This window comes from Pteronotus mesoamericanus, unplaced genomic scaffold (genome assembly GCF_021234165.1).
Source record: "Pteronotus mesoamericanus isolate MK-2021 breed Mesoamerican mustached bat unplaced genomic scaffold, CSHL_Meso_final contig_130, whole genome shotgun sequence".
Classification (NCBI taxonomy): Eukaryota; Metazoa; Chordata; class Mammalia; order Chiroptera; family Mormoopidae; genus Pteronotus; species Pteronotus mesoamericanus.
Genome location: NW_026555060.1, coordinates 26,589,646 through 26,614,158, shown reverse-complemented (window position 1 = coordinate 26,614,158; position 24,513 = coordinate 26,589,646). Strand labels below are relative to the sequence as shown.

General features: G+C 42.9%; 1 protein-coding gene across 7 annotated transcripts in view; it reads left to right on the top strand.

Annotated features, from left to right (window-relative positions):
• CELF2 (CUGBP Elav-like family member 2) overlaps positions 1-24,513 on the top strand; it is a 496,281-nt gene that overhangs the window by 325,839 nt on the left and 145,929 nt on the right. For 6 of the 7 annotated variants that reach the window (XM_054593851.1, XM_054593805.1, XM_054593841.1 and 3 more), the window contains one exon: positions 15,878-16,074. In XM_054593851.1, coding sequence (XP_054449826.1) covers positions 15,897-16,074 — 178 coding nt within the window. In that variant the 5' untranslated portion in view covers positions 15,878-15,896. Of the gene's footprint in view, positions 1-15,648; positions 15,709-15,877; positions 16,075-24,513 lie in introns of those variants that run through there. The other variant, XM_054593859.1, reaches the window with a different exon arrangement.

The following is a 24,513-nucleotide window of genomic DNA, read 5'->3' as shown; positions in this document are numbered from 1 at the left end:
AGAGAAACCAAAGTGAAGAGTACTAATAAAAACAAAGTTTCTAAAAGATGAGGGTATCTAACTGATGAGACAAAGGCATACTGTTTATAATCTCTTTGTTTCCATGACCACAGATGTTTACTCACCCAGTTTTTAGTAACATAGTATTTGGCTTTGATTTACAAGTGAAAAGTGTTCAACCTCAGGTCTGGTAGTCCAAGTTAAGTTATTGAATTTAAACCTCATAACTTTTCTTGTATATTCCCCAGATCCAGATGACCATGTAGGTCCTATTAAAGAATCATATTGCTAATGCCTTGCAATATGATTCTTATGGTTTTGTGTGCTTTTGAACTGGTTTTCCTTACATGTCTTTTCCATGGGTGGAATAGCAAGAAATGATACCCAGAGCATGAGCTTCTATGAGGACATTATGGGCTGCTGCTGTTGATAGTCTTTGATTTTTGTAGTGTTGTTTTCTTTTTGCCTAGTAGTAAAGGTATATTAATTCCTTGCATTTGAATCGTGTGAATAGGATTTTGAACTCTGGAGTTTTCTATCCGCTTTACTATTCCTGCAGACCTACCATAATGTCTGCATGGTGGATGCTGCTATGGCCACCAGCCCTGGTGTGGAATCCCTGCCTCCTGGCCAGAGAGGAACCGAAAGTTCTTTGTGCCCTGTGAGCTAAACCTGGAACTGAAAGGAGGCCTGGGGCTGTTTCTTCTAGAACCCTAACTCGAATCCTTGGGTCTTCACATCCTCATGGTGAATTCTGTCAGGGAGGAAAGAATGTAGGGAAGGCCTCTTAGGAAAAGCAAGTCTAGCCTTTCTCCTCCGGAGCAGAGCATGGGGCTGAAGCCATTCATTTTTCCCCCATCCCTCCTGGATCCCACTGGCCATGCTAGATGTGCAAGGATGGGTGAGGCACCCGCCCTTCAGAGGGGGAGGCAGCCCTCGTCCTTTGCGCACCGGCCACATGGAGTTACAAGGGAGCATTTCAAAGAGAAAAAGAAACGCTCATGGGAAAATAAGAACTTGTGTTCATTAGCTTCTTCAAAAGCAGCACTGGAAGTTCCCACTCTAGCACCATGGCCTAGTTATATCCCAAACCTGGGGTTTAACCCCAGTAATTTTCCTCCTGAAAAGTGGAATGGGGGAAAGGAGTCAAGAGTGATAACAAGTGTGCTCTGACAGACTGAATGTTCCTGTCCCCCCAAAATTCATGTTGAAACCTAACACCTAAAGTATTAATATCTGGGAAGTGATCAGGTCCTGAGGGTAGAACTCTGATCATGGGATTAGTGCCCTTATAAAGGAGGCCCCAGAGGGCTCCGCCCCCGCCCCCCACGTGATCACACAGGGGGAAGAGGGCTGTTTATAAACCAGGAAACAGGCTCTCATTGGACACCAGTTTGCTGGTGCCTTGATCTTGGACTTCCTGCTTCTAGAACTATGAGAAATAAATTTTTGTTGTTTGTAAGCCAGCCGGCCTATGGTGTTTTCATCATAGCAATTGAAAAACAAGGTCGGTAGAGGAGGATTTGAGCAGCCAGCTGTTCCTAATGCAGAGCTGTAGCAAAAAGAGTTGTCTGACCCCAGAAAAACCTAGTCATGTAGTCATTTCAACATGTACCAGACGTTGGACCAAAAAAAAAAAAGCCCTGTTATGCTACCTTGTTCAAGACCTTGGATATTTGGTTGGACAAACTACTAAGCAGTAAGAAATATAAGGACAGTGACAGTGTCCTACCCTGTGCTTGATAAAGTTTCTTAATAAATGAAGGAAGAAATATGTGATGAATGAAATAAAAATGGACACTGGCAAGGTAAGAGGATTGACTATGAAGGGCAAGTAAATACATGCAGGCCTTTCTTGTGTATTTCTGGGGAGACTTTGATTTGCAGAATTATCACTCTTTAACTGTTCAGGGTCCTGAAGGATGTTCTTGAAAAAAGCATAGAATCTACATAAAATCTTTGTTTTTCTATTTTTAAGTCATCTTTTCCAAATAAAACTTATTTTTTTCCTTCACTTTGTTTTTGTAGTAGGATCTTACCTTGCAGTCTCAACCTGTATATTCAAAATGCATCAAATTTACATAAAGCCGTAGTTGTCAGTTATTTTCTTTTTTTTTTTTTTTCCATCTGAAAGCATTGGTAAAATTTCAGTGGCACATGTTTTGCTGTAGACTAGTCAATGGTGGTTCTGGATTCCGGATTCTAGCAATCAAATCATAGTTAGCCAGAGCCACAGAGAAAGAGGGAGGAGGTGGCTTCCATCAGTCTAGTTACCATGAGGGTGGTTATAGCATGTATTTCTCTGACGCTCAGACTTAATGAGTTGAGCTCTTAGCTTCCAGAAACAAAAGAGATTACTTTAACCACATTATGAGAAAAAATTCTTTCGATTACTGGGTAAAAGTAAGGCATCTCTGGATGACAGTTAAAGCATTGTTGAGAGCCCTGACTGGTGCCTAATTTTCCCAAGAAACCAGTGATTTTTCTTTTCTTGTTCAAGTTGACCCACCAAATTTAAGCCACTCTGGAGGGGTCTCTTCCATCTCTTATATATAAATAGAAAGGTATTTAATTTTTAATATTCTCTTCCAGGTTTTTTTTTGACAGGTTATACATATGCTAATAGAAATAAGCTTATTATTTGAAGCACAGAGCTGCTTGTCACTGAAGCTTCATTAACACCGTTATCGCTGCCTGACATTTATCTTATAATTTTCTAGAGCTGACTGTTGTGTCTCCATGGAAACCCAAATTGCAATTGAAACAAGTATGATAATAAAGGCATCCACTGAGATTGACAGCATGCAAAGCCTGATTACGTTTGTTTATAGTTCCTTCAGTAGCTACAGCTAGAGATGGAGAATATGCACTTTGGGTGCTTAGAATTAACTTTCGTGTCACGTGTGGTACCTGACTCTGTGTACATGGCAAGTTTACCATAACATCATTGGTTCTGATGTTAGTAATTAGGTCGATCATTTTTACTGGAAGCATCTCAAGGCTTTATGAATATTGGATGTAAAATTAACCGTGATTCTATTTGGATCCCAAAGGAAATTCCTCCTGGATGATTTTGACACTGTGAAATGTTGATCAGACCTGAAACTGGTGGTTGGTGCTGCCTGATGGATTTCTCTCTGGGCAGGTGGAGCACCCACGCACTTGTACCATTTTCCCCCTTGGTATGGAGGAACCTGTGCTCTTCTAAGTTCATGGCTTCACATCAATTTGGTTGGTGCCTCAAAGCGAAGAGTCATGAAACTGGAGTGGGTCCAGAGTGAATTAATCTGAAATTAATTTGATTTTGAAAGACTCCATCTGGCTATGTTTGGGAAAGGCAGTTAGACAGATATATAAACAAATCTGTATTCATTGTGCCAGATGTAGTGTCAAAAAATGAAGAAATGGCTTTTAAAAAAGTCAGCTATGGGGAATTTTGATATAATGATATTCAGCCTCTTAGAATAGCAGCCATTATTATTTAGCCCTTAATCCTATTTTTATTCTTATTTGTTTAGGGGGTAAGATCTGCTGGGGTGTTTTGTAAGAAATAAGCAAATTAAATGTCAAAGCCTATTTTAATTGGTGATTTAAGATGCTAAATGGAATTGATGGCATTCTGAGAGAGAGAGAGGGCCTATAGATTTTTGAATCAAAATGTGGTGCTTGGTATTGATTTCATCTTAAGATGTGATTTAGGGATTTAAAAACTAGCAAAGTGGAATGTCACTTGGACTTTGCCTTTTGATACGTAGTTTTGTAGTATGACAAATGTATGCTTGTATCATAGGGAACCAAACACAATGAGCTGCCCTGCATAGAATTCTGGAATTCTTCTTGGAATAAGTCTACAATCTTGGCACTTGTTCCTTTTCATTCTTTTGCAAATTCCTTTAAGCAGACTATTGGAGAGGCAAATGTTTTGGATTGCTATCTAGGAACTGAATGCAATCATAGTAAAACATCTTATTGCCTAGAACCTAAGACAGAAAGGTTCTAGAAAGTTCATGATTAGTCATCTATCATGGGCTTTTCATTTTCAATTTTAAAACCTCAAATCTTTTGTAAAGTCTTGAAGAGAAAGAATTAAAGTTTACTTCTTGACCAGTGAACAAGCATAATTTACTTTAGAAAAACAAGCTCCCGCAAGGGAACACCCATTTCTGCCCAGGGTCCCACCGACCCCCCTCGCTTCTGCTAGCCAGACAACGGCAAGAACAATAACAACAGGAAGTATACATGAAGCAGAATATTTAGATAGCAAAAATTTAACTCCTCAAAAGCAGAAGAGTCTTGGCAAAATCGGTTGCTGCATTTAATGACAACAAATTAGATGCTACACAAATCTTGAGTTTTGTACTCACGGGAGTGTTGGAATGAATGAGAAAATAAAATCTGAGATACTGGGATCCCCTGGGGAAGGAGACAGGCTTATTAGCTAAGTTTGAAGATAAATCAGAGCTCATCCTTTAAGGCAGGGATCCCTAACCCTCAGGCTGCTACTGATGCGGGTCCCTGGCCTGTTAGGATTGGGAACAGGGCTGCACAGCAGGGGGTCCGCTGTGAAGTGTGGCTCACCTTACCGCCTGACTCCACCTCCTGCACCCGCCCTGCCCCGCCCCCAGTGCCAAAACGGCGGAGGACCACTGCTTTAAGGCACCAGTTCTCTTTATTGTTACATTTTAAAGGAATTCTTCTTAATAAGTTATATACTTCCCTGCCTCCTTAAACGGAATGTACAGAGCACACTGTGATCCATTAGATGAGATAAGATTGTTGTTATGCAAATTATATTCTGCTCTGTTGCTGTCCATGGGAAGTTCTGGAAAATATAAATTGGCCCAGCTCTGAGAGGGCTTTCATTGCTGGGTCCGTTCAGATTCTCATGTTCTGTTGGCCGTCACTCTATGGGCCACCTGTTGCAAGCCGTCCTGTGTTCTACTTCTAATCTCCTGTGCATATAAAATGCAGATAATGAAGACTCAGAAACCAACATAAAATAAGAAAACTTTGTGGAAGGGATTGAGAAGCTCCCCAAAGAATTTAAAGGGCATAACATCAGAGCAGGAACTTTCCGTCACATATTTTGACCGTTCTGGAGCCCTTTATTTCTTAGCTCTGTTGGCATTTCACAACCGTGTAAGTTTGAAGGCATTATCAGGAAAAATAAATAAATAAAACAGCTGAACCTAATAAATAGGTTAGTCTATAGAATCACATAACTTTTCATAAGTGGATTCTGTTTTATGACCTAAACTACAGTCATTAATACAAAGTAATTAGTTCCTATTTACTGTCAACTTTTGATTTTCCAGATCATTGGAAGGAGCAGTGACATTACTAATCTCCCACACATTTGTATCAAATCTTATACTACTGGCTGCATTCCTTTGGCCAGTGTTCAATTTAAGTTGTATTCCTTGATTACACATCATTTATGACAGAGGAAGGCTAGCCAAAAGAAGGTTGAAGAGAGACCAGCCTGAGATTAAATTCTGCCATTGATAAATGATAAAATGAATAATGAATGGACAGATAATCAGTATTTAATGGAAGAGTAGATAGAGTTCTGAATGCCAGGCAAGCACAAAGGTCAGTAAAGCCTTTGTCCTTTAGTTCAAAGTAGGAGAGAGAGCTAGCCCACTGAAGAGTTTTGCAATGGTTTTATCATCAAGATAGCCAGAATGAAGACAGTGGCTGGGTCGGAACAAGGGGACCCAGTGGGCATTTAGAGACAAATAGGCATGTAACTCATTGGCAATAGGTGTATTGACCCTTAGATTCAATGGAACAGTGCTAGATGGAATAACATGGTTCTTTATAATAGTGACGAATTGTGTAACGTGTGATTTAATTTTTACAAATGTTACGACTTCCTGCTGTATCAAATCTATTCGTTCAGAAAATGTGTTGAAGATACACTGAGACGGAGTTTAAGGCACCGTGCTCACCTTCCAGACGAGGTCTTCTCTGAACACCTCATTTAGAATTGTAGTCGTGCACCCAACACTCCTTATCTTTCCTCCCTGCTTTATTTGTCTCCATTGCAATGATCTCTCTCTAATCTCCTAGATTTAATTATTTAGCTCATTCTATGCCCCCCTCTAGAATATAAGTCCCAGAAGGGTAGTTTTACCTTATTTTATTCATTGCTGTAACCCCAGCACTTTGTAAGTGCTTATTGCATTAATGATTAGGACATCCCTGTCTTCCATGGGCCGTCACTCTTTGGGCCACCGGTTGCCAGCCGTCCTGTGTTCTACTTCTGATCTCCTGTGCATATGAAATGCAGATAATGAAAACTCAGAAACCAACTCATCCTGATACTCATCCTTGTCCTCCTAGTTTCACAGTCCCACCCTCAGACCGACTGGAAACTTAGCTAAATGTCATCTCTCTAGAACCAGAGGTCAGAGAAGAAGAGAGATTAGGCTAACAGTATTTAAGTGTGTGTTCTGTGCAAGACATTGTCCTTCTTCTCAGACTTGGGGCAGGGTAGGGGTGCAGTTTGAGCCAGTAAGAAAAACAGGGAAGCTGGCCCATGAAAGCTAATTGGAAGAAGAGCTTGTTTTGGGTTATGCTGATTGGAGGACTGAATGGACATGACCAGGGGAGGGATTGTCATACAAGTGGTAGAGAGTGAACAGAGCATGGGAGAGAGGGTCGCCTTGGGAGGCACTGGCTCAGAGTAAAGGGCGGAGGTGGGTGGGGCTTTACGGATGGCGGTAGGTTCCCAGTTTAGGGCACTGCCAGCAAGTCGGGGAGAGCTGGGCTGTGCCCCCAGTGCGGGGACCGGCAGTGCGTGTACCGGCGGTGCGTGTGAAGGTGGTCCGGCCGTGGGTCTGGGCGGGTGCTCTCTCTGGTGTTGCTCAGGTCCCCATCTCAAATGCATGCTCGTGGCAGAGGGGAGGCCCCTGCTTTCTTTTAAGTCTCTGCACCCTTGTCACAGCCTATTTTTTCCTTCAGTTTTCTTTCAGTCTCCTTGTCAGCTCCGTGAAACAGTACAGCTTATCATCCTTTGCCTCTGATTTTTTCAGATTCCATTGAAAAATGTGACCACAGGGATGAAGTATGGTTTACAATGTTGAATGCCTGTCCCTGCAGCCAAATTAGTCACTTGTTGTTGCCTTACCGCAGGCCCTATATATATTGCTTTGTTCTGGGCCATATCACTTTGTATTTTGGTTTTATGTTGTGCATGTGTTTGCCTCTTCTCATTGGCTGAGTGGTTTAAGGGCATCAATGAGATGTTTTCCAACTCTCTTCTTCAAATCTAGCACCATACCTGCTATAAAGCAGGTCTCCAATAACTGTAATCTGATTTTAAGAAAAGGACTATGTGTGAGAATAAATCTTAGATGGGTTTGACATCCACTTTTACTACCCGTATTTCTTCAATGAGTGGAGAGATGTGAGCCCTCTCTGGTTGCTTTCTGTTGCATAGAGAAGTCCTGTTTAATTTTAGGCAGAGGTGAAAGCGATAGTCGCTTGCTTTGAGATGCAGAGTTGCCTAAAACCCAGATACAGGATACGAGGCACCGTGTCCATGTTGTTTGTGACTGAGAGCATACATCCCGTTTTCATCATTTGCTGCTGTATAGGAATATGGGAGACATTTTTGGTAAAAAAAAAAAAAAAAAAAAAAAAATCAATGTTCAGTTTGGGAAGTCCAGACTAATATCAAGTTTCCTTCTACATTTGTCTTCGTTTCATAATGATTCACATTTCAGTTAATTATTTGATGTGGGTGGGAGGGGGGCAAACTAGTGTCTTCTCCGTCACGTGGAGGGCCATTTACAAGTACTTGCCCAAGCAAACAGGGGACTTCGGTGGCATGTAACTGTGGACACCTAGAAGGGGTGTCCACCCAGGACTGGTGGCTCCTCTCTCCCCGCCTTTCACCATCTGTAAAGTGGGGCTAGTAATCCTGACCTCAGCCATGGGGAGAGTATTAATGTGCACTCCTGGAGCACTTGCAAAATGTGAAGCCCGATATAAATCTTCTGTGTGATTATTATTTCCCTGTTGCCATTTCTGAAAGTTCATCTAAGAAACCTGTCCCTGTGCAAATGCCTTTTGCTCTGCTCTGAAGTCCACTGAACTACTTCTGATAAATCAGCCAAGGCAATGAGTTCCCTGGACAGGGGCTGTCCAGGGCTGATCCCTCGCCACCTTCTCTGCGAGGGGTATTGTGGGTTCAGTCTTTAGGTACCCCCTGCTTGCCTCCAAATTTACTTCTTTCTGCCTTTTCCTAGCAGTCAAGTTGAGGTAAGGTAGTAGGGTTTCCCATTTGCTTGGTGAGCCCAAAGTCCTTTGTTTTGCAGCATTTTCTGCAGGAATAGCATTGCATTTCACCCTCATAAACAGATGTCCCCTGGCTCACGAAGGTTTGACATCAGATCTTTCGATTTTATGATGGTGCAAAAGCGATGTGCATAATAAAGTACTTGAGGTATTCAGCACTTTATTATGAAGTAGGCTTTGCCTTAGTTGTTTTGCCCAATGGTAGCTAATGTAAGTGTTCTGGGCATGTTTAAGTTAGGCTAGGCTAAGCTATGATGTTCAGTAGCTTCGGTATATATTAAGTGCTTTTTCCACCTAATGAGATTTTCAACTTAGGATGGGTTTATCAGAGTGTAGCCCAATCTTAAGTTAAGGAGCATCTGTGCATCTTTTAGACCTCCAACCAACTACAATCTAACATTAATTCCAGCAGTCCACCAGAATGCCAGGCACAGATGTGTTCTTTCTTAGTTGTCTATGAGTGAAACTTATGTCCTATATATTCTTAACAAAATTTTATTCAAATTTTGCCAACACAGCCCTGGCAGGTGTGGCTAAGTGGACTGAGCACTGCCCTGTGAACCAAAAGGTCACTGGTTCAATTCCTGGTCAGGGCACATGCCTAGGCCAGGTCCCCTGTTGGGGGCATGTGAGAGGCAACCAGTCAATGCTTCTCTCGTACATTAGTGTTTTTCTCCTTCTCCGTCTCCCTCCCTTCCCCTTTCGCTAAAAATAAATAAAATCTTTTTTAAAAAATTTGGCAAAGCATAGGGATGAGCATATTGCATGTAAGTGAACTTACAGGAAACTTGAACCTTCTCTATAGAGGAGCACAAGCTAATTTATTTACAATTTGAGCATTTGGAGAAAGACTTTGTGTCCTGCAGCTGCATAGAGCAGTGATTTTCAACCCATGTGCCACAAGAATTTTTAAAACACGTACTACCTGACCATTTAGTCAGGGGCACTGATCTCTTTCCCCTTAGATTGTCAATTTTTTTTTTTTTTTAAATGACAGCAGCCAACACAACAATAGCTGTCCATTGTGAATGAATCAAAATTATATCTGTTTTTTTGTAAGACTGACAAAAATATATATTTTTTGGTGTGCCGCAGAATTTTAGCAATTAGTTTATGTGGGCCATGAGATGACAAAGGTGGAAAGACTGCCGACTTCGTGTCGCATTCGATCCAGTGAATCAGCTGTGAACTCAGCAAAGCTGCAGCTGTCTCTCATCAGAGACTCGGGGCCCCACTCTGCACTGGTGCGGCCACGACTCACAGCACTTTGGCTGGATTTGATAAATGGTCCCAGTGCCTTCCAGGTAAATACAGAAATGTCATTGATCTGATCATCTTATCAGGGAGAAAACATATCCAGAGCATTCTGTTGAGTTTACCAGAATCACTCAGCAACCCAGGGTCCCACTACAGTTTACATGGAGCTGTGTCAGTCGGTGGCAACAGTGCTCCATGGAAAGGCATCGCAGAGGATGGAGGCTTTCTCCGTGGTGACCCTGAAATGGTGCATCTCCAAAGAGAGACACTACTCCCAGAGCATGAGTTTGGGTGGCAGGTGATTCCTTTTCCTAAATGAGAGTCTGTGGTGAGTTTAGAGCAGAGGGTGGCAGCTCCTGATCAGGGCCTTATCCAAGTCTCTGGTATACTCCCTGTGGTGAGGGAAAGAGCTGATGCTGTACGCAGGTGCTGCATTGCCAGGCAGTCGAGGAGAGAATTCTGTTCTGAAATAACAACAGCAGCATGGACAACGTAAGAGATGGTTCATAACACTGGGGTTCGTGCCCATTCCGTGGCCCGCCGGAAGGCGCCAGGCCCGTCAACGGGCTCTTTCTGCTTCTCCTGCGTTCAGCTCAGTCTTAGACATTTTCCCGTGAACATCAAACAGAGCCTGTTTCTTCATGTGCTGTTATTTAAGTACAAGTGATATTAAAAAACAATTCCTGGGCTCTTTGAAAGAGTGGCCTGTCAGCTGACTGAAATGGTGGAACTGCAGTTGGGATATTAGGAAGAATTAGCACAAATTGAGAGAAATGATGCTCTGGCAGCAACCCCAGGCCACCAGCTACTCAGTGGCTGTCTGAGCCTGGAGGCTGCTCTCACAGCGTAGGTGACACCTTGTCAGCTCCCTGGCCCGTGCCTTCCTTAGTCACTTGTGAGGTCGGGGGAATAAATTGGACACAGACAGGGAATCGCCCCAAGGTTTCAGGCAGCTGGTCATGTTATATAAATTATCTTTTCGATACGTCATTATCTGGGTCCGAACCATAACTGTAGAATTACAGAATTTAAGAGCCACGTGGAAACTATTTTCCTTCTTGTTTGCAAGTGAGGAAACTGAGGTGCGGGGTGGTTATAGGATTTGCTGGGGGTCCCACAGTTGATGCAGGGCAGGACCCCAGCAGGAGCCCGGCCTGCCAGCCCGCGGGCCCACTGCCCCCTGCCGTGCTGTGGTGCCCCAGAAGCCTCCTTGCCTTTTCCTGGCTCCTTAGTGCTGTTTTTCCAAAAGAGCCTCTCGATGGAATAATGGTTTAGTTAATCTCAACCCTAATCAGTTTTTTTCTAAAGCTATATTTGCATTTAGAGCTATTTAAGTTTAAAGTGAAATAAAATTAAAAATCCAGTTTCTCAGTTTTACTAGCCACATTTCAAGTCTTTAGTAGCCACATGTAACTAGTGCTACCGTATTAGATTGTACAGATTGTACATTTCCATCATTGTGGAGTTGGACAGGACTGACACAAGATATTCCACAGACCCCGCCCCCCAAAAGTAAAAAGGATAAAATGTATGGGAATAGTTAAGATTATTAAGTACCAGGGAGATGGGCTATCTTTATACAAAATTTTTCCAAGACAAGGCATCTTTTTATGTTGGTTTTGGGTTTGTATATCTTCTGAAGATGGCATTTTACATCTTTTTCTCAGCATTAATATAATTATTTATAGCCACTTGGCATTTCTCATACCCCTTTTGTAAGTATGTTGTTCTGCCTTTTATGTAAATAAAGGAGATATAATGCAGAAGGTTGCTATCTAAGGAACAAAGGAAAAAATAAAAATATCAATCCTTTTGTTTCCATTCTCCAAAGGAAACATTTGCAATTCTTTAGGCCTTATAAAAGCTTGTTGTCCTGGAATTAATAATGGCAATAATGATGATGATGATGATGATGATGCATTTCAATCAATTATTTTAATTTTAATATTTTACTGCTTAGAGGAGCCTCTGAGGATTTTGCATATCTTCTGTTGATCTACTTCTCCTTACTGCAAAGTGGAGTAGGGAAGTAGGTCAGTGCCTGTGCTGAAAGCAAAATGTAAGCACTCTCATTTTTTTCCCCAAACGTCATTATATTTCCCTCTTGGCTCTGAGACTGATACCACCAATGCCCGCTGGTCTGCTTCCATATGGCATCTGTCCGGGAGGAGTCTTAGAGTTGGCTCTTTGCCAGGAGCAAAAGCAGACTGGCACTCGGGATCTTGTAGTTCATTGGACTGGTGCCAGCAGAGATGTGCTTGAGTCGAGGACCTGCAAGTGGCCACTGGGTCCACAGGAAACATCACCCTGGAGGAACCCGTGGAATATTAAGCAGTGACAGTTGGCCTTTATATCTTAATGTGCCCAGATTCTGCAGGCACCTCTTCTTAGGGATGTGACATAGGAAAAGTCACTTTACCTTCATGACTCTCAATTACTTTATTTCCAAAATGGGGCTAATGATTTCAGCTTCCTGGAGTTATCATGATATTGGATGTCAAACACCTGGCAAAGGTTTTTAGAGAAGAGTAGGCCCTCAATAAATATTGTTTGAATTTGAATTAATTCCTGCATGGCAGTGGGTGCTTAGGATTTCTGGAAAGTGCAGAGAAGCGAGTTAGTCTAATTTCCTAAGCCTGGTGTCAGATTCCAATAAATGATCTCCCTGAGAGTCTTACTGAGATTTGGGGGATCTGTTCCCATAATTACTCCTCTGAAGAACACATTGGCTCTCCGAGGCTTCTGGGAAGTACCCCCAAAGGGTTAACTGTTGGACATACAGCTCCTGGCTTATTTGGAAGTGTCAGTGCTGACAGCCCCATGAGGACAAAAGTCAGTAAGTCTGTGCTAGAGATGAACCTCAGCCAGGCAAAAAGATGGGAGTCCAAAGCAGAAGGAGCTTGTATGCATTAGAATGAAGTTCACCGGGCTCTTGCAGTAACATCAGGGCAAGGGACTCAGCAACCTGTGGGTTGTGGGTCATGGGTGGGGTGGGACCACCTGCCCTGCACAGAAGCTTTCCTCAGGGAAAGACGTGCTGTTGCCGGTGGTGATTTGTAAAACAGCTAGACGTCCTTGGATTTACTTAAGGAAGGGATTGTTATGCAAATTTGATGGAAATCTTTGGGATGGTTGTTTGCAAAATGCAAGTAGTTAGGAAGGGATGTGAATGACAGGCACTCAGTGAGGTGACTCTGGAATAGAAAGGAAGGGGATCTGTGGAGATACAGACACTTATGTAATTATTGAGGAAACCTGGAATGTAAAGTAATCTTAACAGACTTAATTTAAGTTCAGCATTTCCCACAGATAGAAAGAGGACAGATGTGTTTGTTTCTTGCATTGTTGCCTTGTATTTGGCATTGGGCTTCCAGGGACCCAGTAGGTCTTGCTCTTGGCCTTGTCTTCTCATAGATTTGCCATGAACTATACACTCTCAGTCCAAGGCAAACTCGATGCAGTATTTGGCCACATGATGGATTAGAAATATTTTGTGCTTTGGAGTCCACTGGATAGGTTTGACTTCTATACTTTATAAGCTGGTAATTTTAGGAAAGGAACTTATTTATTACATGTTTGCATCTGGAAAATAATACTTTCTCTAGGATTGTTGTAAGGAGTAGAAATAAGGTATGTAAAGCACCTAGCACAGTATTTGGCTTATAAAGGCTCACTAAAAGATTCATACTATTATTAGTTAGGATATGAGCTGTGTTTGCATCTATACTATGAGAAAATTTGGATTGAAAAGTAGATGTGTGATGACCACTCATTTCAAATGCATTACAACTGCAAAGAGACTAAAAATAGAAATAGCTAACATTTACTGGACACTCACTCTGGGCCCTGTCCAGGGCCACAGCACATGACAATAGGAGATGGAGTCTCTATTCCCGTTTTACAGATGAAGAATCTGAGGCCCAAGTGGCACAGTTAGGTGGTGGTGCCAGGACTCAGGGCCCATGCCCTGAGCTCCCACACTCCACTGCCTCAGGACGATAAGAGGTCTCCAGCCGCTTCTGAAGTATGGCTGATGGGAGAGGGATTATAAATATAGATTCACCAACATACAAAGACCAAATATATAAGGGATGTCCTCTTCTCAGTTTCCTTTCCTTTATGCACCTTGGTGAGTACATTTTTGAAAAAGAGAAACAGCCCCTCATTTGGAGAGACATTATGGAATGCTTGCTCTAAAATTCTAGCTTTACACGTTAGTACTATATACTTTCACCTAGCTCCTCTGCTGTACTAACTGCTCTGTACAAACAAGATGGAACAGCCCCATTTTTTGAACTTCCGTTCTCTGTTAGCTGAGACAAGTGACAGTGCCTTCCTCTTTTCACTCTAGCTGATTGTCAACAGCACTAACCACAAGTCCTTCCTGTCCCAGAAATAAGTCTTGCCACACTCTAAGCCCTCAACGAGCTGTGAACGCTACATTCTGCTCCCTGTAGGACGCTATCACCTCTACCCCATCAAAGTTAGCTCCGTGGGGTTAAAGTGTTTATTGGATTCTCAAAGGGCGATTTGAAAAGAAGTAAAGATGCACAATAAACGATTGATCTCTAATATAAACAAGCATTACATTACACCTATATTGTTGTAAGAAGATTTTGTGCTCAATATTTTATTTAGCAGAACATTTTATATAACAATACGGTTGATTAGAGAAAGCTCTGAAAGTGCTTCCAGTTAAGCAGTTTGTTTATCTCAAGGATAAAAAAAATAAAAATAAAGTGGTAAAGTAGGGAGGGAGATCGCAAGTAGAAAATAAAGCCAGGTCCTAGCAAAGAGTATTTGCCATCGTTTTGAATACCTTCATATTACTACCCCAAGGCTAAAGTGGAATGGCATCTGCCTCTTGCAGTGACGTTTTAGTTTATATGGGCCCTTTTAGACTTTTCTGCCTCTTAGGCTGAGGGCTGGAGGATGATCATGGACATGTCTCTGTAGATAGTTTGTTTGCCAGGGTTGCACTTGTTTAAGTGCGTTTTATTTTCACAGTCCGAGAAGCTAAACCAAGAGCACGGTACTGCAAATGAACGCTGCTCCGGACATTCAAGCCCTGTCCCTTGGCAGAGTAGGTGGGTTTAGGGGGCATTCAGAGGGTGGAAGACAAAGAGAGCATGTGGTTTTGCTTTATTATTTACTGAAGGTCAAATGGGGGGAATCCAAGTAAAAAAAAAAATGAACACCATCATCATCATATTTCATGATGATGACTAGAATTGTAGACTCTAAACAAGCCTCCTCTTCCAAATGGGGGCTTTGGAAATCTTAAGGAAGATTGATATGTCAAGGATTCTGTTCATGCTCTTTGTATCATCCCCAAATATTTACTGAAACGAGGAGAAGAAAAGGCAGACTTTCCTCTTTTCTCTTCCAAACGTGTGATTGTTTAGAACCCAAGTGCAACATCTGGAAGTCAGACATACAGAGAGCTTTATGGAGTGTGAAAGATTTGAAATATTCAGTGTCCTTTAGCGGGAACTCAACTTTCTGGGGTTGCATTTTTCTTTTCGGCACAAAGCAGTCAATTCTGAGATCGCCTTTGCTTCTCTGAATTAAACCCTTTGTGCATGGGTCCCATAAACAATGTGCTTTTTAAACGGGAGCCCCCTCCCTGCCCTGGCCCTTTTCTCCAGCGTAGGCAGCCAATCGGCTGCACCCAGCCGCATTGCTGGAGCACTTTCCATTCTGAGCAGCAACAACGTACTAATTTGATGCACACATGGACGCCTCGCGCACTCTGCAAATTCATCATCAGCATCTTGCATTAGTCATCTGACGGGCTGCCAAGTGTTTCATTTTCTTTTCATGTGACTTTATCATTATCACCTCTCTTCTCCTCCCAAAAATCTCCAAAAAGGGGAGGGGAAGGGGGAAAATCCAGCAGAAATCCAGCCCTGCCTTTCTTTCCACACGAGAGCCAGTGTGAGGCTGATAAGGCTGCGGATGCGTTGATGGCAGCCTTGCAGAAGGAGACCTGCACTTAACTTGCAGCTGCCTCCAGAGCCGGGTTTCAAGATGTCCACGCCCCGGGTGACAGCCGGCGGGGCGCTGCCCGGGGCTCAGGCGAGGTGCTGAACGGCAGCAGCTTGCAGTGAGAGCCCGCTGCCGCTGCCACCGAGGAGCAACCTAATGGTGCCTGTGCTTTGTTTTAGTTCATCAAATTTCTACGACTCATTAGGCACTTTGCCCCGAGCTCCTCTTCTTCCTCCTTCCGCCTCAGCCCGCCCCCACCCCCCTATTTTTTTCTTCCTGTCCCTGACCGTGCAGCCCTAACTCTGGCTCCCGGTTCCCTTTTTGACAGTAACGGCACAGCCAACAAGATGAACGGCGCTTTGGATCACTCAGACCAACCAGACCCAGATGCCATTAAGATGTTTGTCGGGCAGATCCCCCGGTCTTGGTCGGAAAAGGAGCTGAAAGAACTTTTTGAGCCTTACGGAGCCGTCTACCAGATCAACGTCCTCCGGGACCGGAGTCAGAACCCTCCCCAGAGTAAAGGTACAGTCAGCGGGGTGTGCACGGTTGGGGGTGCCTGGGGGTTGTGGGCCTCCCTGGGCGTCGCGGGCGTCGCGGGCATCGCGGGCATCGCGGGAGGGAGAACTGCGAGTGGGAGCCGCCTGCTGCCCCTGTGCCCCGTGGCCAGCCCGGCTCCTCCCCGCGCCCCCGCCCCCCGTCCGCCTCCCGGGCAGGTGGATCCAGCTGGCCTGGGACGCAGGAAAGGAGGAGCGGAGGGAGGGGGCGCGGCCAGCCTCTGTCCAGGCGCGTGATTGCTTGCGGAGGTCACTTTCTAGGCAGCGCAGGCTCCTCTTCTCCCGTGGAGTGCCTGCCTCTCTAAGGAATAGTGTTTCTCAACCTTGCATTTCAGGAGTAACTCTTTCTACCCCTGCCTTCCCATTATTGCTCTTGTAATTACAATTGCATTTCACTTTTCCATAGCCTGTGGGGATCCTGAAATGCCTTATAAACAGTTAGTGTGATACCATTGGTCTGAGGAATAAAAGATACACTTTTAGGAGGGACATCAATTTTGGGGGGTCCAGATGGGCATCATTAGATGAAGTGAGCGTTTAGGGGCAGGATGTAACACCCTAGTGGCCTGAAATAGCACACCTTCAAAATGCTTGTGGTTTACGCCCTTACCAGTGGTAAGATTCACATGTACCAATCTGGTGGTTTTTAACTGCCTCCATTTTAAGAGAAGGGTGATGTTGGGGTGTGGGGGTACAGTAATTAAAATAGAAGTCAGAAACGTCTGTATCATATTGAAGCTTTTTTGTATTGGAGTTCATCTTTTGCAAGCTCTGTGCAGACTGAATTTAAAATACTTCCTCTGCTGCCACTGGGCTGGTCTCTGTTGATATTTTAACCTTGCTTTAGTAATTTCATTCTTCTCCGTTCTTGGTCTCTTGGTCTTTCTGTAGGACCACACTTCCTTTTTCTCTGTCTTCATATTTCTGTTTGGCCTGTAACTTTATTTCTATGCAGCCTCTCTTAAGAGTTTGTGCAAGCTCATTATCGAGCACAGGAACATCAGCACACGCTTCTCTCTGAGCCTCTTCCTTACTGTCAAGGTGAAGGGATAGGACTCAGGAATCACTAAAACACTGATGTTCTGTGACTCTGAGAAATGGGCCTTCTTTTGTTCCCTATCCTCATGGCAGAGGTCTGATAGGACTTCTTAGGAACCTTTTAAGACATTTAAAAGACTTATACTTATTTTATAAACGCAAACAGACAAACCTTCAGATTATTTTCACAAGGCTCTCATTTTCTTTCTCAAAACATAATCATATAACACCAAGAATGTTTTCAAAAGGACATTTATAAAATTTTGTTACCACAAACTTAGTTGTCTCTAACTTGAAAAACAGGAAATTAGATAGCTAAAACAGAAGGATTAAAACACCACAAACTAGGGCAATGTTAAAAGAACCTTTGTGGGTCGTATTCCTAAACTGTTTTCCTACATGTTTCCCAAATGGAGATGACTAGAATATGTTTTTGTAATACTTAACTTCTACAGTATCCTACAGAGGAAAGACAGTGTATTGCCCTGGACCAAACTTAGCAAGGGAGGACCCTCCTGCCCTGTAGCTTGGCACCCACAGAAAGCTATGCCAGAGGCAGTAAATCAGTGCTTCAGAGCAACAACCACAGTTAGTTCTTCACTAGAAAAATGCACCTCCAAATTTCAGTTTATTCAGCATTTTTCAAAATGACCCCTGATATAGTGGTCCAAGCTCATTTATTGTTCCAATGCCTGGTTACTTGCATTTTATCCCTGGATTCCACGTGTCTGTCTTTAGCCAAAAAGTCCTTTCTCTCCATCAAGTGAGTACTTGTGCATGGTCTAGTTCTTCTACCATTTTCTTTTTTTCCCTGATGTTCCTCTGAGCAGTCTCCTCATCAGGGTATGTTTGAGACTACACATTTTGTTAACTTCATTCACTGAGTTCTATAACTAACTTCACTAAAAGAGTTCATAGAAACCCACAGTGTTGGAGGGAAAAGGAAGCCGACTGAGGGCTTTTTGAGCCTGTGCTCTGTCCCAAGTCCTGTGTTAGGAGTTTCCCATATGTTACTTCGTTTAATACTTACTGAAATCCTGAAAATAGGTGGTATTAGTCACATTTCGCAGATGAGGCTCAGAAAAAGTTAAGAAATGTAGCCCAGCTTACCCAGCTAGGAAGAGGCAGAGTAGAAAAGAAATTTGAGTGCAGTCCACCTGTCTTCACGTGCTATGCCATCTTTCCTCTCCATGAGCTGAGGCCACAAACCAGCCTTCTCCTTTATCTAAGTGTTCCCCAAGTGAAAAGAAGGAATTTTGCCCTTTCAGAAGAACAGGGTTGATTTGTTTCTGTCTTTGTGTTTAGTCTTTATACTCCTGGGTTTAGATTGTGCATCACTCCAACTCACAGTATCATGGGATGGAAGTTACAGATGAAATCATTCAAATCTTACCTTTGGAAATATAGGTCAATTCCCATTACTGTGAACTCCAAGTCTCACATCAAATATTGCTTGAAGTACATGGGCTGTCAGCCAAAGCTTGAAAGGATTTTTGTTATACAGACATCTCTGTTGTAACAGTATTTGTTGTGATGGGATTTGAGCTGTATAATGACATTCCTCTCGAAAGATTAGAGCCCTTAGCTGCTTGTGTTCAGAGAGCAACAACCACTATTTTTCTTTACACCGATACCTATGTGTGTCATATGTCATTTGCCTGTTCGTGTGTAAAATAGGACCCCACATTTACACTGATCCTGACTACCAGCAGAGTACAATTACCATGTTTTCTCACTGCTGGAGTCAGAGCCTCAGAAATTAGAATTGTGAAGGTGCTCTCTAAATGTGGTGTAAATGATCTAAGTAAGGCTTTTGGAGTGGCCTTGATTCATTGCCGTACTGATGTTTGTGATTCCAGGGATGAAGACCAGGTCGAGGTACTGCCAAATCTAGGGAACCAGATTTTTCTCTCACTTTGCACCTGATGTTCTGTTTAGTCTTGAGACATAAAAACTTTGTCCATTTTTTAAATCATCCTTTAAGAGTTAGAGCCTAAGTTATCTGTTTCCCTATAAATGTGTGTATTAACCATGCAGGCTCAGCAACTCCAGGGAACCTAGCCAAGTCAACTACTGAAACTTACGGAGAGGATGTTGTATTCTGTGATTATCGGTCGAGTGTATGGATGATGAGAAATACCACATAGTAGTTAAGAGCATGGCTTTTGAAGTCAGACAAGCTGAAGTCAGACAGGCCTAACTTCCTTTCCTGGCTCTGCCGCTCCTGGGTAATGGCCTTGGGCGCAGTGTTTAATCACATCTGAAAGTGGCGACAGGCCTCATAGGGTTGCTGAAATGGAGCAATGTGCTTTCACAGAGCTGGAATATGGAAGGAGCTTGTGGTGGTGGTAGTTATTATAATTAATATCCTCACCACTGTTCCTAAGAACTTGAAATCTAGTAGGGACAATGAGGCCAGGACATAGGTAACTATAATCTAAAAGAACATGAAATAAGAGGAAGAAAGAGATAAGCATATATGAAGTTTGAAAGTTCAGGGGAGCAATGAATAACTTGTAGCCAGCAAGAAAGGAAAAGATGGCATCTCTACCAAATCTCAAAAAAAGAGATTTCAATAAGTAAAACAATGTTGAACATTACATGTGGATGGACTGGCCTGATTAAGGCAGGGAGGCGAGATAATGCAGGGTGACTTCTGGGAACTGTGAATTCTCCCAGAGTTCAGAGGTCATGTGAAATACATGAGGTGAAATGGAAGAGGGGAAGGACGTGATGTCTAGAAATACAGACTCAGTCCAATTCTTAGAAGGCCTTAATTCTCAGGCTAAACTATTTGAATTTTATTTGCTAGATGATTGAGGGTCTGTGAAGGGAAAGAGGCTGGGAGACCGGTGCGGAGTGCCGTCTGAAGCACCTGGAGTTACACAGGGACGCTGCTGGTCATGGCGGCAGAGAGGGAGGAAGTGAGTGATACAGACATGACCACGGTGGCAGGAAGCAGACTTGATAGCTACATTAAGGCGATGATGACCAAGAAGTTTTGGCTTAACTGGGAAAAATGGAAAAGTCAGTGATGGTGGGAACGGAGAAGCGGAAGAATATTCAGTTTTGGTTTGTTTTTCTTTGACTCACTTTTGATTGTGTCCAGCCTACGTGCCACAGAAGAGTCAAGAAGATCGCAGGCCAAGAAAAGCCACTGGACTTGGTGGTTGGTAGGACGTGAGAGCATTTCAGAACAGCGGAGGTTAGGGTTGGGAGAGGATTGCTAGGTTTAAATGCAGGCCTGAGAGTGGATACTACCCTTTCTAGCAGGCTGATCATGAAAGAAAGAGAACTTAGGTATAGCTTTGGGGTTTTTTTACACAAAAGATAAGAAAGTAGAACTAAAGGCCATGATAAAAGCGTAAGGATGATAGGAATCCGAGTCCTTAAAGAGAGAGGAGAGGTGGATGAAGAGCACACGTGAAAGGGCAGAAAGATCCTGAATTTGAGACAGCAGCACAGTTAGCAGGTGAAGTGACAACAGAGCAAGTTTCAGTCTAATGGGCGGAAACAGACACTCAGTACCATTGCCTTCAGTCTTATCAGCAGATAGTACATTTCTGAGACGGTCAGGTGGGGTTGAACAGTTAAGAGGAATGGAAAAAGTTTAAAATGACAGCTTTGGAAAATCCAATAAGGGGGAAAAAAATCGCAGGATATTGAAGAGCAGGATGGGCCGACTTACACTTAGGTTGTGTCGATTTAGAGTGGGCCGTAATCGTTATGGTTCTGTGACTGCGCATCAGTGGGTGAGAAGAGAAACAGTCGTCCGGAACCTGAGTTGGAGATGGTGAGACAGATGTGGTAGAAGGTTAGGAAGGGTATTGAATGCATTAGAATGTTCTCTGAGGTCTACGGTCGGGAAGCTGGTAAAGACAGAAGGTAGCTCCTGGTCTGAAGAGGAATGAAGGGTTTGAGGAGTTGGAGATCGTGAATGAGGAGAGACTGTGGAGGAGGTGGCAGTTCTAGGTTGTGTTCAGTGAGGCCAAGCTCAGAACCTTCAAGTGGTAGGGAAATTCTGTGCTTTAGATAATCACTCTTTTGATATTTTTAGTTTTAATCAAGTTATAACCCAGGATCATAGCACCCTGAAAAAGCTTACCCTCATGAATGCTAGTTACATTTGACTAAGCTCAGCTGGCTATGCATTGTTCACCTGGCTTTACAGAAAGGCACGGTGAAGAGTCTGTGCGAGGTGATTAGAATAAAATCATTTGGCATGTGAGGTTGGACGCTGAAATGGACCCTCCGTCCTAACCTATTACCTCGTTGATCTCATTTTACCCTCTCGTTGGCAACTTCTCCGCCAGAGGAGAACTAGAAATGGAAAGAGGCTTGTGTGGACTCTCACTATGTGCCACAGGCTTGAAGAACAAAACTTCCTTTTTTCTTGAATTGTGCTCAGAGGTCATGGCATAACTGTGGAGCTTCCAGTGCTTCAAGCCCAGAGCTTTCTGGGTGGAACAAAGATTAAATTCAAGGCTCCTCTGGGAAGGGTTATTAACTTTAAATTTCAAAAAAGCAGCTTTAATGGTGGTTCTGATGCTGTTACCATTTCATGCTCTTGTTGGCTGGTTAGGGGGACAGTTCGGGAGATGCGGGGGGCTGGCCTGGACAGCAGCTCGCCGTCCGTAATTCGAGCCTTCTCTCTACCTCCACTGAGCTTAGCCTGTGACAGAATATGAGTCGCTTCTTTCCATCGTAAAAGCCTTTACGTCAGTCTTTAAGAATTCATTAAAAACATCTAAGTTTGTTCTAATCTCTTCCCGTTTCCTTAGTATGGAAAAGTTTCTGGAGAATGAGATGAGGTGGCCCAGAATCAACAGGGAGAGGCAAAGAGGAGAAGGCACCAGAGCCTAATTTTACTCATTTCAGAATTTGGCAGGACAGCCTTGAGTCCAGAAGAGTCTTCTGTGCTTTGGTAGAGTGAGAGTAGGCCCTGGAGAGTCAGGAGACATACAAATGTATTGTCACAAGCTAGTTTAGAGAATGTGCCTCAATATTTATATCCTTATAATAGCAATAATACATACCTGCCTAAGTGTTGTTTGGCATATTCAGTGAGCAAACAATGTGAATGCTGCTACTCTAAAGGGAGTTGATAATCTATAAACTTTATTCTTCTTTAAAATGTGAAAGGTTTGTAAACAACACTTTTTTTATTAACAGAACTGTATTGGAGGAGGACAGTGGGAGTGGAGAGGTTCGCTTCTATGTTGTATGTCTTGCCTTTCTTTCTAAAAAAAAAAAAAAAAATTTTCTGTCAGAAACTTTCCTTAGGTAATAGAAATAGACGTGGAATCAGGTGTTTTTTTTTAAAGTCATCTTGAAATCAGTAATTGAGGAAGAATACAAAATGTAGGAAGATGAGCCAATTTTACATTTTGATGCACACAAGCAGAGGATAGAAATTTCTGCCCTAAACTTCTTGAAAACTAGGGTTGCTGCCCTAGATTTTCTGGGACAGTCCCAGTTTTGATAGTGCTGCCTCAGTGGCCAACAGGAAGGGTGCTTTCATCCTGAATTAATTTTATGCTAACAGAACCACTGTGTAACTTACTGTGACACCTTTCTTTGTTGGCTGACTGCAGTCCGTCCTACCGGATAAACATAAAACTCAGTCAGAAGTTTTGTATTCCTGCAGACAGGGATCCTTATCACTTCCTTGGGAGAGATGGAGCCATTCGTTGTATTATGTAGTTATATTTTAAAAATTTAACATTCCCTTTTTTTCCCAAAAGGGAGGTTTTAATTATTTTCACTTACACAGACTGCACCTATAGAACTGACTGAGATAAATGAGAGAAATGTTAAATAACTCTCTGTTAAGTTAGAGTGAGAAAGAATCTCTTTAAATACCCCACACCCTGATGCTGAGAGGCTGGACTGTGTGTGTCTAGCTCAGAGCTGAATGAATTTCTGTTGCTTATATCAAAGAACAGCTTCTACCCTTGGCAAATAATATCTCTCCTGGGCACATTTTAGTTCTTACATTCTTGTAGAGGAAAAAGAGGAGGAAAGGGGAGAGGGGAGATGTAGGGGACACACCGAGAGAGCCAAAATCAAAGACAGAAAGAAATTACTGAAGGCTGATTCTAACCATTTTGTTTCCTTCTCTGTCTTGGGGACATCAGCTGGTCCCCAGTCATCTGGTCCCCAGTAGATTTGCATTTCTGCAATTAAGGTAGCCAAAGAATAAAGAAAACAGGCTCTGGACAAAATTTTCTTGGTAGAAATGCGACATGAAAAAGAAACCTGGGGCTTCATGGCTTATGTCTGTTGGCATCCCTCCAACACACATTACAGGTTGACGGAAAGAGCCAAGTTCTGGGGGGTCTCACAATGTGCATTTCCCACGGGTGCATTTATAGTTCATCTGCTTGGAAGTCTTAGTCTCCTTTTTATTTGTACCCAGCGAGATTGCTCCACATCGGAGATGCTTCACCACATTACACAACAGTACCACCCTGCGTGGCCATCCTGTGGGTCATTATGAAACCAGCCTTTGGAAATGAGAAGTCGGAGTTCCTACCCGGTAACTCTGTTAGTCACTCCGAAACACATGTGCTTCGCCTGGGAATTGGCTTAGCACGACCTGCTCTCCTTTACTCAGTTCCACGCCAGAGGCCCCAGATAATCAGGCAGTTGGGCTGCAAGGTTTACTTTCTTCCTTCTTCAAGCTTTGCGTCTAGTTAAAATTTAAAATGACGTTATATTTTAGAAGTGTTCAGCATGGTAGCATTAAAAATATAAATAATATTATCCCGTACATTTTGAAAAAGTTTATTGCCTGTTAGAATTCAAATGGCAATAAAATGCACAATGTTGTTAGTGTAGTTAGTACCATTTGTCTTATCATGTGTTCATAGATTCTTAAAAGAATGAATTTTCATCCTTGGACACATGGCCCCAGCTGCTAACAAGATTTAGCCTGATTTAAAGGCCTCAGATTCTTAGTTTCTTGTCCAAATTTCATGAGTCCTCAGACCATCCATTCTCATGCTTTGTTTTCTAATATTGGGTAGCCCAAAACTCGTATTAGAGGAGCTCTCCCTCCAGTTAGACACGTGTTAGGATGTACCTGCAGAGCAGTCATTATGATCTTCAAAACCATTGGAAACTAAAAAGGGAGGAAAAGAGAATTAGTCAAATGGGAAAAAGTAGAAACTAAACTAAAATAACATGATTTAGCCACAGATTGGTGTGGGTTTATATGGTCTAGTAACAGCAATGATGAATGATAGTATGTTGGTTTTCAAGACGGTTGAAAATGTTCTGACCCACACTGTGGAATTCAGTGGAAAATCAGACATTAGGTATCTCAGTGATGTAGTCGGTATCACACTAGAGAAATTGGCAGTAAACT